This window comes from Micrasema longulum, unplaced genomic scaffold (assembly GCF_059751315.1).
Source record: "Micrasema longulum isolate JH-2025_06_02 unplaced genomic scaffold, ASM5975131v1 h1tg001358l, whole genome shotgun sequence".
In the NCBI taxonomy this organism is placed as follows: Eukaryota; Metazoa; Arthropoda; class Insecta; order Trichoptera; family Brachycentridae; genus Micrasema; species Micrasema longulum.
Genome location: NW_028278544.1, coordinates 130,271 through 148,416, shown reverse-complemented (window position 1 = coordinate 148,416; position 18,146 = coordinate 130,271). Strand labels below are relative to the sequence as shown.

Sequence of the window (18,146 nt, the reverse complement as noted above, 5' to 3'; positions counted from 1 at the left end):
GAATTAATTTTACCCAGTGTTTTCATAATTATGACGCTTTTAAGAAACCCTTCACAAAGCATGAAATTTCACAAAAATGGGCCGGGCACAGGGTAAATTCTATGTGTATTCGGCCGGTGCTCAAAGTGTGAATTAGGATTTTTACAATGTTTACCATAAGGAATGTTCTCCTAAAGTTTCACAGTCTGGGCCAGAACCACTGCGTATATCAGAGAAAACCTCAGAGTAATAATGCGCCAAGCTATAGAGGAGCCCAAACGTAGGAAACCATTCTTTGACTATTAAGTTAGCTACAGTTCGCAGCAAAACAATGGGCCGTAATCGCCGTGGGAGAATTGCCAAATGAATATTAATTTGCATTGTACATACTTTTGAATATGTACCCGTGCATTTATTATTGCAGGGTTTTTCCAATTTATTTTTTAAAAATTCTTTTATAAAACTGAAAATCTATGTGTGTTTATTTTTTTATTTATTTATTAATTTTATTCACAATATACTTATGTTACATTTATTGAGACACAAATCCCAACTCCATGGAATCAAAGTCCTGTGTTGAGTTTGTTTGTTTGTCCGTCACATTTTCAAAATGGCGAGTCGTAGCGGCCTGAAATTTGGACACGTCATTTTAGATGCGATTTCAAGGTTAACGTTGATTTTTTTGAAGAAAACTTGAGTCATCCTCTACTCGATAAAAACTCTAACTTTATATGTATGCCTAGTGCGGTTTCGACATATTGCCCGTAATCAACTGTCATTATCATCAGTAAACATACTTTAATTCTCAAATTTATCTACCAAATTGAGAAAAAATAGTATCTGAAGTAAATATGTTGATCTAAGGAAAGTTTTTAAGCAACGTAATACACGTGTCGGGACAATAAATGCCAAAAATCAATGTAAATCATTGGAAAATATTCGAAATCAATTACCTGTGAAAACTGTCTCTTTTAACACCTTTGACGCGCTTACTGCTGCAACCAAACATACTGCAATTCACCATAGTCGATTTTTATTTATTATAACGTAAATATACAAGTTATTTACAAAAAAAAGCCAAGCACAGCGACAAAAGCATCCGATCGAACCGTTATGTGTATGTTGTCAAAAAAAAAACAAAGTGGCCACCAATTTATTGCTAAGCAAAAAACCAACATCGCTTGCGTTCTATGAAACATAGTGATAGGGCTTCTCTATAAGTTCACGCATTATTACTCTGAAGAGTAAACAAATGTTTGATTAATTAAAATATACATAAATAAAGTATTGACTATTTAACACATAAGTTAATAAATACGTTTGAGAGATTATGGGGTACTATGATTAAGTTGGCTTGAAGAATAGCCTATAAAGCATTGTCCACATCGCATATGAGAGGGAGAGCATTCCTGTTCCTTTGAGAAGTATGTGGATCATGTACAACCTATAAAAAATGTTAAAATTATTCAGAATAGGAGAATACATAAAGGACAATATTGGTATCTGGTGTACATATTTGCTTTACAAGTATGAATTAGTAAATAATAAGTATAGAACCACATGATCCTCGACACAAAGACAACTTCAACAAATGAGGGTACCTGCGAGTGTTAGATGTAAACTTGGAAATCTCCATTGAAGGAGTTACTGAGATATTTGCGAAAATCTTTGAAGAAAGATTTGTGAGATTTCTGGTTATGCTTCACCAATTCAATGGAGAATGCTTAGTTAGCGGTGTCAAGTTGTGTAATTGAAATCTGTTTTTGCAAGATTTAGAGACGGTATTGAATTACGCTATTATGAGGTTTCTAAGTTTGCTTCTAATACCCTCAAATATAAACTGAATTCAACAACAATGTTTGATTATGTCCAAATGCTTGCAGACTGGCTGGATTTCTTCCCTAGGGAGTTGTTCGTATTTAAATTCATTTCAACAGAGAGGGAAAAAAATTTGAGAAGGGAAGGTTCACATAATCAAACATTGTTGAAAGTAAAAGAAGGTAAAAGAAGAAGTATAAAAATTGAAAAATTGTTTTCAGGCGTTGCCTAGTAGGTGATTTGGTTCAGCCGGATGAATCTCACCCACGTGATAAAGGTTTCAGCTCTTTAACTTCACAAAAGTCAACAGATGGAAGAGTTGAGGAAATGTGGATGTTCAAACATGGGCAGAATGGTGAATGTTACACAGTGTGTAAAGTGGCCACTTAAACCAGCCAATGACAGGTCATAAGCCCTGTAAATGCCTAGACTTCCATATTCCCTTCTCAAAAATTTTTCCCTCTCTGTTGAAATGAATTTGAATTCAACAATATTTTTAGTATGTCCAAATGTTTGCGGACAGGCTAGATTTCCTAGGGAGTAATTTAGATCTAAATTTGTTGCAACAGAGAGGAAATCCAGCCTGTCTGCAAACATTTGGGCACACGAAAAACATTTTTGAATGAATTAAATGGTTAAAGAAGACGTATAAAAATCGATAAATTGTTTTCAGCCATTGCCTAGTAGGTGAGTCGGTTCAGCCGGATGAATCTCACCCACAAGAAAAAGGTTTCTGCTCTGTTACAAAAGTCAACAGATGGAAGAAAGGAAATGTGGATGTTTAAACATAGGCAGAATGGTGAATGTTACACAGTGTGTAAAGTGGCCACTTAAACCAGCCAACGACAGGTCATAAGCACTGTAAATGCCTAGATTTTCATATTTCCTACTCAAAAATGTGCACCCTCTTTGTTGCATTGAATTCAGATCTAAATCATTCCATAAGGAGGAAATCCAGCCTGTCTGCAAACATTTTTACAATTTAATTTTTTTTTTTTAATTATTTTTTTTTGTTTTCTTACAATAAACATAATATTAAAACAGAAAATTACAAAAATAAATCATAATTACATATCAACGAAATACATATTAATAGAAAAATAGTAAACAAAAAATCCCACAAAGGTATGGCCTGTTCGTGGGTATACAAGAAAATGCTAATGAATTTTGGCTCCTATAATAAATAATGGACAGTTATAATATTTTTGTAAAACATAAGAAAGAAAAAATAAAATATTCCGTAAAAGATAATATGGTATTTTGACATATGGTATTTGGACACACGAAAAACATTACTTAATGGTTAAACAAGAAATATGAAGATTTAAAAACTGTTTTCAGGCGTTGCCTAGTAGTTGATTTGGTTCAGCCGGATGAATCTCATCCACGCGATAAGGGTCTCAGCTCTTTTACTTCACAAAAATCGAGGACGACTGAGAAAAGCATGGCATGACCAAATCCCACAAATACTTCGAAGTGGAAATATGGTATGTCTCGGAATAATCGGCGCGTGTGAATGAAAAGGCTATAAATGCAGAGAAAGCGAGGTCTGTATACAAAGACAGAGTGATACATAGCCTAAATAGTTAAACATATATTTGCCTTCTCTGAAGGGGAAACGGCGTGATGGTTTGTTTTTTGTTTGACAGTCAAAGATAATTCTGTAAATAGCTTTTTATTGAAATCGGGGCCCCGGTAATGCCCAACACATAGAATTAAGAATAGTCCAGAAGGAGCATAGAACCATATTTGAATACATCGGACTATGTCTAATAATTCCCCCACTCTGGAACGATCGCTATTTGAGTGAGACAACCGGAAGTGTAACTAAAATGTTTTTCCCTACAATTTTTCATGCCTATGATTTCAGAAAAATGCAAGATGCTGGCTACGAGCTCACCCAGATGCTTACGGGTCATGGTGGCTTCATGAGCTACCTGCATCGCTTCAAGCTCTCAGAGATCGACAGCTGCTCATGCAACGATGAAACTCCTCAAGATGTCCCTCACCTGTTGATGCATTGCCCCTTTTTCAGCTTTCAAAGACAATAGCTGGAGGCGCGATGCAGAGGCCTGGGTGAAGATCTATGCGACATCCCATCGGTGATAGGTAATAAAGAACTCACACGAGAGGTAGTATCATACATGATAAATATAGCGCAGGAAATTGGTAAAATAAGCCAAAGTAGTGAACAAAATGCCGAACACTCCTCTAGTGGAACGGAAGGCCTGTTGACTGCTGCCAACAGGCCGGCTTCTCCTGAAGAGTTTTAAGTGGTTTCCTCTCCACGTGAGCAAATGCTGAGAAGTTCCTGATTAGCCCACATTAATATATTCCTCCTGATCCCAATAGTTTAGATAAATTTTAAGATATTTAATTGCAGAAAAATCCACTTTTTTAAATATAAACCTTGTATATCATAAGCAAGGTAAATAATAAAGCAACTCCCATATAAAAAAAATATCAAAAAATAAATAATTCCCCCACTTGGACACACTTTCGCCGCGCGCATATGTTAAGTCGCCGGGCAATGTTGCTTGATGGGAAAAAAATCATAACACAAATGTATGGTAAAATAGAAGTAATCTGTTAATTTCTCTAAAATGTTATTGTGCACGCGGAAACATTGATTGACACAACAGAGTAGATAAGTAAAGGGTCCTTTAATAAGAGTAATAGAATAATTGAACTTTGAACTTAAAATATATTAATTTTATTTGACATAAAACGGATATTTTTAAATCATGTTAAATAATATTTGATGTTTTAAAGATAATGTCGTTCAAATGTATCCCACGGCGTTGTTTAATCCAAAATCTAACTTTCTTTAGTTCTTTTATTAGATGGGCAAAGTAGGGTAAAACAAATTTCTACCCTGGCAACACTAACAAAATTTCCATTTTGTTTCTTCGACAATCTGACAGATGGAAAAATAATTCAATTTTTAAGTAATGCATTTGTTATATACACATTCATTTGCAAATTACAGATGAAATGTGATTGCATCCTGTTTCTTTAAGATCCTAGCAGTATTTCTACACTTTAAAAGGACACAACAAAACATAGTTGAATTCAAATCAGGAGCTGCGTACTGAGAAACGTCTACAAAGAAACTAATGGGGCAAAACGTAAACCTACTAATTTATGAGTAGTTGAGTCGCCTTCTGTTTGATGTGCGTATGCGGTTTCTGGACTATTCTGAATTCCATGGCCCAATATTATCTCATAGGACTCACACGTGTCCAATAATTGTTGATAATATTATAAATGATAAAGATACCCAGATATGTAAATAATTTATTCCTTACCGTCTCCACTTTTGTACAGCCTGTTCCTGTGTGGCTTGCTCTTTGAAGAGATATGTCCGCATTCCTTTAATGTAATGTGTAAAATAATGCACCCAATCCACGTCTCGCATACTGAACGGGAATATCTACAAATCAAACAATTAAAGCCATTATTTTCCAAAATTAATACACCGATTTAATCAAGTTTGAATCCGTCTCAATCCCGGAACAATTTTTTTTCGTCAGCAGTGTGGTTTCAGACTGAAATCATTTAACCAAACATACTTGTCCATATCGTATGGGTATAATCAATTTAAGAGATTAATGAGACTTGATAGAGACATACAAGATCCTAAATAGTTATTGTGGCTGCCCCCTGTCAGTGATTTATCAACTTAACCCAAGCACCCATTTGTGTTCCCTACACTGGAAGCTCTATCCTCCCCGATTCCACCTCAGCTCAGAAACAAACTACCTCTTCAGTAGAATCGTTTCAGGCTGGAAAACTTGCTTTACATGGTTGTACATTCGACCTAAAGTCCTTAAAATATATCTTAATTAGAATGTGTCATGGAAAATTACTGATCACTGATCAAATCGATTTTATCAGTTATTTCATGCAATCATGAAACTCTGTTTCCGAAAATTGATATAAAAAACGCAAAAACAAGCCTATTATAGTGTGTTTAACACAATTATTCACCAAAAAATGAGACATTTATACTTTTTTCATGAACAACATCAAATGAATTATTTTTTTATTCAATCAATTTGTCCCATCTCTAACGTTTTTGCAAAATGATGGAACCTTGTAAGAACGTCGTTAATAATTAGGTTCATTTTAGTTTTAAAGCTGATTTTATATATTTTATTTAGAAGAAAGATTTACCACTTTATCCCGATTGTCAAGCTTAGTCCAAAGGTTCTGTGTGTTGCCATTTGAGAAATTCCAGTCGTGGGTACAGAAATAGGATATTACTTCAGAAAACTTCTGAATCTTTTGGTACATCTTTGTCAATCTGGAAACATTTTGATTTTATTTTTAACAGGAAAATCACCAGAAGGTATATTACGAAATATGTATGAAAAGCAATACATATTGAATGCTAACATAAATTATTATTACGTCATTTTATAATATGTACGCCTATAATTTTAGTTTGTTATGTGCGTGTTATTTTAAATAAATGAATTGATTGATACCTTGGTCGTTTTCCAACACACATGGCCAATCCATCAATGATATAGGCGGGAATCATTTGAAACACAACTGCATACATTTTGTTCACAAATGCATATTTGTTGAGCGTCAAACAATAATACCTGAAAATATAAATTAGTTTTTAAATTCATCAAACAGTACCTGTCGTTTAATCACAAATAAATATTGACGTGCTTAAAAACATGCGAAGAATTTAAACGATTACAATGAACAATAATGAACATGCTTAAGTTATCGCAGTCATAAGTCAACGCGTGTGTAATCTCTAAGTCAACGCTCGTGTCGGTTTGTTTTTTGTTTTTCTCGTAAAAAAATACAGTTCACTGGCGAAAAATCGGCGTTTACTATAAAAAATATTATAATATATTGCGTTTGCAAAATAGTAAGGCGTATCTTATACAAAAAAAGTGTAAAATTAAATTACAATTAGTATGGCGACTGCTTTTCTTGACATTTGGCTTGCCGACCGCCGACTAAATGCAATAAATAGCGTGATAAATAATATATAAACAAATAAAAATGTCTGTTTTGGAATATTTTCCATATTTACACCAGTGAAATTCAAATATGTGATTGCGCAGCAGGATTATACGTCGCGAAACGTAAATATTTCTACATTTAATATTAGGTGTTCACGGATGTTCCATTGTGGTCGCAAATACGATAAACAACCAAGGTGAGAAATTGTAATCATGTCGCTTATTAGCACGTCGATAGTTATTTGTGATTATAGCCCAGATTAACTCTTAAAAGACTGGCAAATAATTCCTTTGCGACCGGTGATGTAACATTGTGTTACCACAAACAAAACACGGAATATTCTAAAGTTCAGACATTCGAAAAAAAAACACGGAGACATAATATAAAATAATTATTTGTCCATGATTTACAAAAATAAACGCACAATCTACTCCTGTTTTAGCAAAATAAATAAAAAAAATCATAAATACGCCGGTCATCTTATATGCGTGCATCCATCATCACTGACAATACCCGACTGAATCTTTTCCAGACAAACACCGGCTACAGAACAGCGTCTCTGTCTTCCTTGTTACAAACAAACGAACCATCACGCCGTTTCCCCGTTAGGGTAGGCAGAGAGGATAGAACGCCACATAACTCTATCTTTGCATACAGATCTCGCTTCCTCTGCATTCATGCATCTATGTTTCTACATCCATCAACATTCGCATGGTAAATATTTTTAGCCGTTCTTTGGCTGTCCATTCGCTCTACTTGTCCAAACCGACGCAGAGCTCCTTTCTTGATTTTGTCGATAATGCTTATGCCTTACTTAATGCACGGATCTCAATATTTGTGCATCTATCGTACATGGTTTTATCACACAGAGATCGCATTTCGACAGCATTCAGCCTGCTTTCATCCCTGTTTTTCCAAGTCCACACTTCGCTCCCATACATCAGGGTCGAGACCAGGACTCCATTGTGAACTGCTAATTTTGTTATGAGTTCTGAATAATGAACACTGAACTTTCTCATTGGCTTAGTCCCTAAATATATCTCTTCTTCTTCTTGTGGTCCCATCAGGTCTTCCACACATCTTTTCCACACATCTCATTATGATCCAGACTTTTATGTTGGGCAGCCAGGATGGTTTTCTTCTGTCAGGTTAACATTGTCCCTCAATATTGCCCATTAGTATAAGTTGGAGGACTTTATACTTGCCTCCATGCAGGATGTGACCCGAATAGGAGATTTTAAGGACAATCAATTTCTAGTCACAAAGTTGTTTTACCAGCAGGACATTACAGAATTTAAAATATACACGTTCGCCCATATGTTTCGCCTCACGGATTATGCTATCTGGTACAATCCCCTTTAACAGACTCACCTGAATAACATAAATTTTACCCAGATGAGACTAAAAGGTGAGACCCCAGACACGCACTCTGTAAGATACAATCGATTCAATGAGCGAGGTATATATGAACGTAGTTATGCAGAAAGCAGCCAATCCACAATTTCAATGAGATATTGGTGTCATCGGGTGCAGTAAGATCAATTATATGTTTTGCTAAAAACTGCCAGACCGCTTTCATACAAAAAACTGTATTAATCACATTCGGAAAAAGGTGTCGATCACAAAAACGATATTTCTCAATTTGCAGAAAACACCCACAAAACTAGAAAAATCTTATGGTACTTAAAAAACCTTTTAAACTGGTCAAATACACAATAAGATTCTTGTTTGTAATATTTAAAAAACACTTATATATTCATTGTTAATCGTTTGTTATAGTCAAAAACATTCCAACTATTGTGTAGATTTTATAATTCACTCTTTTCACAAAATGGCTATTATCTCAGTTTCACTATATGGCTGGCTGCTTTCTGTATAACTACGTTCATATGTATCTAAACGTTTTGCAAGGTAGTATGCTTTTGAGTTCAGAAATTACTTTAAGCCGCTAGTACCTCAATCTGTCTCAGATTCCATTAATCGCACCGCAGCTAAATTAAGAATCAATAATTTATCCCAAATATTTATGATTATTTACAACATCTATAATAGCACAATTACATTTATCTGATTCTATATTGATTTGAATTTAAATGAAGGTGAACATTTGTATGAGCTTGTATTTCAAATGCACATTTAGTAATATACAGTAATTTTAACAATGGTCTGTTGTAATTAGCTCTCCTCAGGACCTCTACATTGAAGACCAAATCTATCCACGGAATGCAAAGCATTCTTCTGTGGAGCCACATCTTAAATGCCTCCAACAGGTTCATAGTGTGTTTTCAAAGTCCAGGTTTCTGAGCCACACAACAGAACAGATCTAACAACACGTCACCATTTTCTGCCTAAGTTTTAAATTCAATTTACCATTGTAGAATATTGTTCTCTTGAATGTGCTCTCGGCTATTTTGATCCTGCATTTCACCTCCGCATCTGAGTCTACAGACTTTGAAATAATACTGTCGAGGTTCAATATAAAAATGAAATGCAATAAATAAATGAATTAAGAAATGATTTTACCAGACAGCCGTAGACAGCGGGTATTGAAATCCATATTTCATATTTAGATGACAAAATGATGCCCAGGTCAAAGGATTCTCCACATTTGATACATAGTTGTATATCATCATATTTTCCTCTTTCCTGAAAAAAAAAACACAGACAAATTACAAACTAAAATTAGGATTACATCTTCCGTTATATTGATGGTTTTTCTTGACATTTCTTGATAAAACCCCACAGTTAATAATTTAGATAAAATTATTAATAAAACTTCTTAACGAGCGCTTTCGTCTAGCGCATCTTCATGTCTGGTTTTACAACATTTTGAACTTTTAAAATATTTGTTACAAGGTTTATATATTAGATAAAGATTAGTACAGAGGTAGATAGAAAAAGTACGGAAGTTAATTAAACTGTCTTGGCATGAACCGATTGTTCTTTGCAAATCTGCTGAGTTAGACTATGGTGTTCCCCAAGGAAGTACATTGGGACCGCTTCTGTTCTTAGTATATATTGACGGACTTTGTAGGAGAAGGAGGATCTCTTGGACAAATAATATCTTTCGCTGATGATACAGTATGAATATATAGTGCTCCAAATTGGACAGAAGTTCATGACAAAGCTAACAAAGATATGGATGAGGGTAAACAATTGGTTCAACGACAATTTGCTTACTGTCAATGCTGGCAAAACAAAGTTTATCTGTTTCAGCCCATCTTCGGCGGGACAACCAAACTCCGGAGAAGAATGAAAAATTGCATCATTGGATAAATAATATAAGATGTAAGAATGTACAATATTGGGAAACGCCACTAGTGTAAAATATTTGGGTTTAAAAATAGATAAATTCATGAAATGAAACCTACAAACTGAAGATATTTCTAATTAAATAAAACGTTTAATTCATTTTTTCATACTTATAAAAATTATACTAAGGATGAAAGAACTAAAGCAATTGTCAACAATACTTTGAGTTTGTCCAAATTTTTGTAGACAAGTGTATTTTATAAACATATTCCAACAGAGACGAAGAACATTTAAGAGAAGGGAATATGGAAGTCTAGTCATCTACAGGGCTTATGACCTGTCAATGACTGGTTTAAGTGGCCACTTTACACACTGTGTAACATTCACCATTCTACCCATATTCAACCATCTTTATACCTTCAATTCTTTCATCTGTTGATGTTTGTGAAGTTGAAGAGCTGAAACCTTGATTTATGCGGGCGAGATTCATCTAATTGAATTATTACACCTACATACTAGGCAACGCCTGAAAATGTTATTTCTTCAATTTCTATACTTCTTCATGGACCAGGTGGATTTATCAACAATATTTTGAGTTTGTCCAAAGTTTTGTAGACAAGGACTGGATTCAACTCCCTGGGGAGCAAATATGGGCAGAATGGTGAATGTTACACAGTGTGTAAAGTGGCCAATTAAACCAGCCATTGACAGGTCATAAGCCCTGTAAATGCCTAGACTTCCATATTCCCTTATTTAAGGTATTCTCCATCCCTGTTGTAATTTGGTTATTAAACATAATAGTAAATTTGTAAAATGTTTATGCCAAAAAGTGATTATGATATATAGGAGCTAGATGATTATGATATATGCAGCTACAGAGCGCATGGACAGTAAGAAATCTAGCTCCTAATAACATTTAAAAAAAAATAATAATTATGATTTGACAGTGAAACAGTTTAAAGTTTAACTGATATTTAAAAAAACAGGTTGATATGCGATTTCTTAGACGAATGTGTGGGAAATCAATGTATGACAGGATTACGAAAAACAGAAGTTAGATTACAACAACTCTTTCAATTAATCTATTGTATAAATAATTCAATGAAAATTACTGTAATAAATATGTAAAAAAATCTCATAAAATAAGTCAAATTAAAAATTACCTTTTGTCAGCCATGTTTGCGATGTCCCATGCCGAGGCAATGAGGGCGTTGACGCAGTAGTCCGCAGGGACTACATTTGCTTCCAGCTTATCATCGCAGTGAAGCGTTCGTAAGAGACCAGTGGCTAAAACAAAAGAAAAAAATGATATTTTGAGGTTATCAAAAAAATTGTTTACAAGGACTGGATTTAACCCCCTGGGGAATTATTAAGATCAACATATTACAACAGAGATGCGGATCATTTTAGAGAAGAGAAGAGAGTTCGAAAATTAAGACATTTAAAGTAGAGATGCCACGAATACTCGGCTACTATTCGGTATTCGGCATATTCGACTCTTTATTGCTCACTAGTTCGACCCCATCTAGAATACGCTTCTCCTATTCGGTCTCCATTCTACAGGACTCATATTGACCATATCGAGTCTGTCCAACACCGTTTTCTAAGAAAAGTGGCATGGTTGCTCGGATTACAAAGGGGTCATTATTCCCATTTTGAAATAGAGCAATCTCTTAATCTGTCTGCATTGGAGAGACGTAGAACTGTGATGGACCTTATATGCATTTTCAAAATACTTAACGCTATAAGTGATGTCCCATCTCTGTTGCGATCAATTTATTTTCCTGTTCCCAACCGTGTCACCAGAACTCGAAATCTGCTATTTGTAAAATCTTCTAAGAGCTTTGGTTTTTATGCCCTAATGTCCAGAATGTGTAGATTAGTCAATTCATCACACGACTTGGAATTTTTTGGGATAGATCTTCCGGCTTTTCGTAGATCTCTTCGCGACTAAACAGTGTGGGATGAAGTTGGATTGGCATGGTTTAGCTCAAAGTTTTAGGTCTTTCGTTTTTTTGAATACATTGTATACAATTATTGTTTTGCCCTTGTTTGTCTTTGCTAAATAGTTTTATGTTATTTTTGTTCAGTTTCTTGCATTTATGTTTCTTCATGTAACTGTTGTAATAGGCTTAGGCCGTATATATAATAAATAAATAAATATTCGGCACCTTTTTTAACATTCGATATTCGGACGAATACTGCGTACTTTTCGACCGAATAGACAAGTTTGACCATCTACATTTTCTCAATCGTTCCATCTATTGACCTTTGTGAAATCAAATAACTTAAACTTTTATTAATGTGGGTGAGATTCATCTGGCTGAATTTTTTTACCTACTAGGCAAATGCCTGAAAACACTGAACATGGGCAGAATGGTGAATGTTACACAGTGTGCAAATTGGCCACTTAAACCAGCCAATGACAGGTCATAAGCATTGTAAACGCCTAGACTTCCATATTCAATCCTCAAAAATATTTTCCTTTCCTGTTGCAACACATTTCATCATCATCATTCCCTTTCCGCACCTAATGGCGCATAGGGAACTGCATTGGCACACCAATCGTAGTGTTTCTTGATCATTTTTGTAACTTGAAGGTAAGGTGATCAGTCTTACGCTTCCGGTTCCAGTCCAAGGACTATGAAATATTCTAGTGTAAAAACACCCCTTTAAATCAATATTTCATGTAAACCATGTCGAGACCTCTTGCATGGTAGGCAAACGCACTGAGCAATCGCTTAAATTTTTTAATTCAAGTCAAAAGTGATAATATTTTTAATCTAATTGCTTTAAACATGAAAACACCATTAGCTCATGCTCGCAGCACGGGCGAAAGAATCACCTCTGAAAACAGTCGGGGAGCTACTAACTTAACTGGCATCTGGGAAAGAACCAGAAACATTTCTGTTCACGCGTGTGACGCGTGAAATTGTCTCTCTCGCTCCCGAATATACCTGTATTATCGAGAGTAAGACGTAAAGAGTGTGTGAGACAAATATATATTAGGTTATTCTTTTACTACGTACTCCGGGAAATTCGGCACATAGGTAAACTTTCTATTGTATTGGTGATTTATCTACAGTTTTTGGTAAAATGCTTTTTCTGTTCCCGATAAGCATTGATTTTTTAATAAAATATATTTTAACCGATACTCAGATGTATAACGGAGGAATGTCGAAAATCTTATATTTATGGAAATAAGTTATTACATGAAATATTTATTTATTTGACATTTTATATAATTATACAACATATATATACAAATAAGGGCGGGCATATTGCCTTAAGGCAATTTCTTCCTACCTACCCAAACCGTTCAGTTTGAGAAAATTATAAATACATGGACATAATGAATCTTACAATTTTATACAAAAATTAAAAGCAAAGATTAACAAAAATAAAAATATATATAAAAAAATTAACACTATACTATGAAGAGAGGAGAGGGGATGGAAAGGAAAGAAGAAGGATAAAGGAACAACTTAAATATTTAGATAGTGACATTTCAATCTTGACTTAAATGTAAATAAATAAGGGTCTCTAACATTAGTGGGTAGATTATTCCACAATCGAGCGGCTACTACTGTGAAAGAGGAGGTGAGAAAATTAGAGCGATGACAGGGTATAAAAAGGGTTCTCTCGTTACTAGAACGAAGAGATAGTGCGTGTTGTGAAAGAGGTTGGATGAGCTCTCTCAGATAAACAGGCGAAGTGAATGTTTCTTCTATGCCTGCTACTGAGCCAGTGTAGTTGCGTGCAATACTTGGTTATGTGGTCAAAAAATACACCGGGAAGGGAGATTTAAACGGCAATATTGAATAGGAAAATATCATATACTACGAATACCGATAGAAATATATGAAATAGATTTAGAATAATTAATTGTATTTTCAATATCAATATGGATATTGTGGAGAAATATTTTTATATATTCAAATTAACGAAAAAAAAAATTTTTAATACGTCAATAGAAAAACGCGAGAAATTTGGTCTTGATGGTTGAGACGTCTCGATTCGTGATAATGTTCTTAACAAACTTGAATGGTCAGAAACAAATATTTGGTATTTGAAAGGGAAAGTGAGGTTCATCATCATCATCGTTCCCTTTCCGCACCTAATGGTGCAAAGGGCACTGCATTGGTACATCAATCGCAGCGTATCTTGATCATTTCGGTTACATGAAGGTAGGATGATCAGTCTTACGCTTCAGGTACCAGTCCAGGGACTATGAAATATTCTAGAGTGAAAACACCCCTTTAAATAAATATTTCACATCAACCATGCCGGGAATCGAACTCGAGACCTCTTGCATGGCAGGCTAACGCGCTGACCATTACACCACGAGGCCGACAAAAGTGAGTGAGAATTAAAATTTGATTAATACATTTTTTTTGCAACACTTTATTTATTGGTATCTATAATGTATGATGTATGCCTAGAGAGAGAATTAGTGATGAACGAAAGTAAGTCAAAAGTGATGGTTTTTGAAAGAGGAAGTGAGGTTACTGACTGCAAAATAAATGTAAACAACGAATGTATTAAACAAGTAGAAAGTTTGTGTATTTGGGAAGCGTATTTTCAAGAGATGCAGGAGTAGTAAATGTTGAAAGGAGAGTAAATGTGGGCAACAAAATAAACAGCGCACTTAGCACAGTAATTTCTAATAAAAATATGTCAATCGAAGCTAAACTGGCAGTGCACAACAGAGTTTTAGTTCCAACACTTATGTATGGAAGTGAAACACGAAACTGGCAGATGAAGGATGAAAGCCGAGTGAACGCGGTGGAAATGCGAATGTGTGGGAAATCAATGTATGACAGGGTTACGAATGATGAAATCAGGCGAGACTGTAAATCTGAGTCAGGTGTAATTGATAAGATTGAGAAAGGGTCTCTGAGATGGTTCGGTTATGTAAGAAAGAATAGTAAAATAAGTATATATGGCGAAGATGAACAGCAACGTGAGACGAGGACGACCAAGGAAGACGTGGCATGATCAGATAAACCAAAATCTTAAGTCTGGTCATGTCAAAAGCAGACAGAACCGAAGGGCATGTATGACAAAATGTTTTGAATAATGTTTTTGATGAAATTTTTACTGGACACGGAGCCATGAGAAGTTACGTATATAGGTTTAAATGAAGGAATGATGACTATTGTCCATGCGATGATATTTCTTCACGAGTATCGAACGTCTGTTATTTCAGTGCCCATTTTTCAGTTTACAACGCCATAATCTTGAAGCAGAATGCAGGAAAGATGGAATATCCTTAACAGATATCCACACTGTAGTTAAAAGAAGTTATCACGCGCCATTGTTCTTGAACTTTGCAACAATGGCGATTGGACTCATAAAGGCAATAAACCAAAATCAGTGAACGAACATCCCATTTCTAAGACAAATAAAAACGATTTTTCCGAGTACCTTGGCCTTGTACATGACATGTAAGGCTACGTAATACCGGGGTCAAAATATGTATATAAAAAAATGACTAGATGTATAAATGTGGAAGAAGCTAGGAATGTATGCCAGGATAGACGTGTGTGGCGGTCCATTCTCTCTGCTTACTCCTACGGGGGATGGTAGTAAAAAAAAAATAAACATGAATCATGACGTATTAGGGGCGTGGCCAATAAAAGGACCGTTTTTGGGGAATTCTAAATTACAAATTGAAAAATATTTTTTTGCTACTCTAAGGAATGTAGTTATATTGTTGGTGACAACAATATACCTACATTTCTTACAACTACTAACAAGCAAAATTTTGCGTGCAAAGGAGAACGATGATGATATTTTGAATATTCTTACCGGCGCCAGCGATAACTCCAGTAGGTCCATAAAGGTTGTCAATCCATCCTATAACTGGCTCTTTGAATGTTGAAGTTACTGAAATAAAAAAAGACAACAAATTAATTAAGTAGATAAATATTTTCATTTCATTTTATTTTGCATTACAATATTACAATGTCTTTGTGGCAACACTATAGACGTCACACGTGACGTCGCGCGCCAGGTCCGAGCGACGGACACCGAGAGAAGCGTTTTGGCTGTGTTCGGTGACACACATTCTTTAGACAAAAACTTGATTTAATTTTAATCGTTACGATTTCATTCTTTTTCTTGACTGCTTTATATTACGTTTTACAAATTAGATTCCTTGAGTTATTAGTATGTTATAGTATTTTCATTCTCTATTATATTAAGTTTAGTTAAGTTTATATATTGTATCTTTTGTATTAATAAAAGATAATAAAATTGTAAGTACAATATTTTACTCTATCTGTGCATTAGACATACCATGTTAGTCTGAAGATCTATCCAAAACGAGCGTGAAGTAAAAATCGTTCTCACGAGACGATTTTTACGGAACGATATCAACGCGGATAAATATTTAGCAATTTATATGGAACCTACTAGGCAGTCGACTCAACTCCGCGTTTAGTAGGTAACAAACAATACCATATATATATTTAGATTGTGATTGGACTCAAAATAAAATTTGGACACCTAGTCAAACCTTAAGTAATAAACAAAATATATATATATATATATATATTGCTAATTGCTTTATATATCTATGCTATTTACATAAATTATTAAATAATAAAGTACACTCTTTTAACCTACTCTCCAAAATAAATCTTAATGTTCTCTTTCGCGTGACAAGAAATAAGTATTTGTTCCATCTTCCAAACTGTAGCGCTAACTATGCGCAACACTCTTTCCTCTATCGTTCCTGCTCTAACTATAATGCTTTTTTTCATCCATAGATATATTTTACAAGCCCCTTAATTTATTTAAAAATAAATTAAGACTCCTTATTTCTAGCTGCGATACGATCTCACTTACTATTTAATGATGCTCACACTTACACACACATGAACACTTACTCCACTACAAATACACATAAACACACATCTACACTTACTCTCATACAAATACACAAAAACACACCCTTTTATTGTAACGCAATTTAATAATACGTATGATTCTTATTTAGAAACTTTGCTGGTCTGTCTTTAAACTGTATTTTTTTTAAATGTTACTATATCACTGTCGACTATTTGTTTCTTTTAAATAAATAAATATATAAAATATTTCAAAAACAAAACATTGTTAAAAAATCCAGACGCTTTCCGATGACACTCTATCTACCTATTTGGATGTTTGTTTTTAACAAAAGTCATCGCCATCGAGAGTGCGGCTAGGATAGGGATGCCATCCGTCCCAATGTATCGGGACTGCCACCGTTATTGAGTCCTCTGTCCTGACGTCCCGATGAAATCTATAATGCCCGATTTAAACTCCAAATGTTTGCAGACTGGCTGGATTTTCTCGCTGGGGAGTTATTTATATCTAAATTTGTTGCAACAGAGACGGACATTTCTGAGACGGGATATGAAAGTCTAGGCATTTACAGGGCTTATGGCCAGTCATTAGCTGGTTTACACAATGTGTAACATTTATATTGAATTCAAAAATGTTTTCCCTCTCTGTAGCTACAAATTTAGATATAAATAACTCCCGAGGTAGGAAATCCAGCTAGTCTACAAACATTTAGACATACTCAAAACATTGTTGACTAACCAGTAAAAGAAGAAGTATAAAAATTGTGAAAACTGTTTTCAGGCGTTGCCTAGTAGGTGAATTAATTCATCCGGATGAATCTCACTCGCAAGGTAAAGGCTTCAGATCTCTTACTTCACAAAAGTCAACAAATGGAATAATTCAGGAAATGTGGATGTTGAAACATAGGCGGAATGGTGAATTTCTCACAATGTGTAAATTGGCCACTTAAACCAGCACAGGTCAAAAGCCGTGTAAATGCCTATACTTCCATATTCCCTTCTCAAAAATGTTTTCCCACTCTGTTGCAAAAAAAAAAATGTTTATCGCAGGAGTCAAAGCTATCAGTCCACAATAAAGTTCTAGTGCCAACTCTAATGTGTGGGAGCGAAGTATGGAATTGGAAAAATAATGATGAAAGTAGGTTGAATGCTGTCGAAATGCGATCCCTTAGGCGAATTCGTGGTAAAACGAAATATGATAGGTGCACAGATGTCGAGATCCGTGAACTGTGTAAAGCTGAGACATGCATTATCCAC

At 34.9% G+C, this 18,146-nt stretch overlaps 1 protein-coding gene across 1 annotated transcript in view; it reads right to left on the bottom strand.

Annotated features, from left to right (window-relative positions):
• Window positions 1-432: 432 nt before the first annotated feature.
• LOC148275707 (fatty acyl-CoA reductase wat-like) overlaps window positions 433-18,146 on the bottom strand; it is a 96,881-nt gene continuing 79,167 nt past the window's right edge. Inside the window, exons 8-14 of the mRNA XM_088235309.1 lie at window positions 15,850-15,927; window positions 11,202-11,325; window positions 9,310-9,432; window positions 6,288-6,407; window positions 5,974-6,103; window positions 5,106-5,230; window positions 433-1,423 (exon numbers count right to left, since the gene is read on the bottom strand). Of these exons, the coding sequence (XP_088091435.1) occupies window positions 1,324-1,423; window positions 5,106-5,230; window positions 5,974-6,103; window positions 6,288-6,407; window positions 9,310-9,432; window positions 11,202-11,325; window positions 15,850-15,927 (800 nt within the window). The 3' untranslated portion in view covers window positions 433-1,323. The remainder of the gene's footprint in view (window positions 1,424-5,105; window positions 5,231-5,973; window positions 6,104-6,287; window positions 6,408-9,309; window positions 9,433-11,201; window positions 11,326-15,849; window positions 15,928-18,146) is intronic.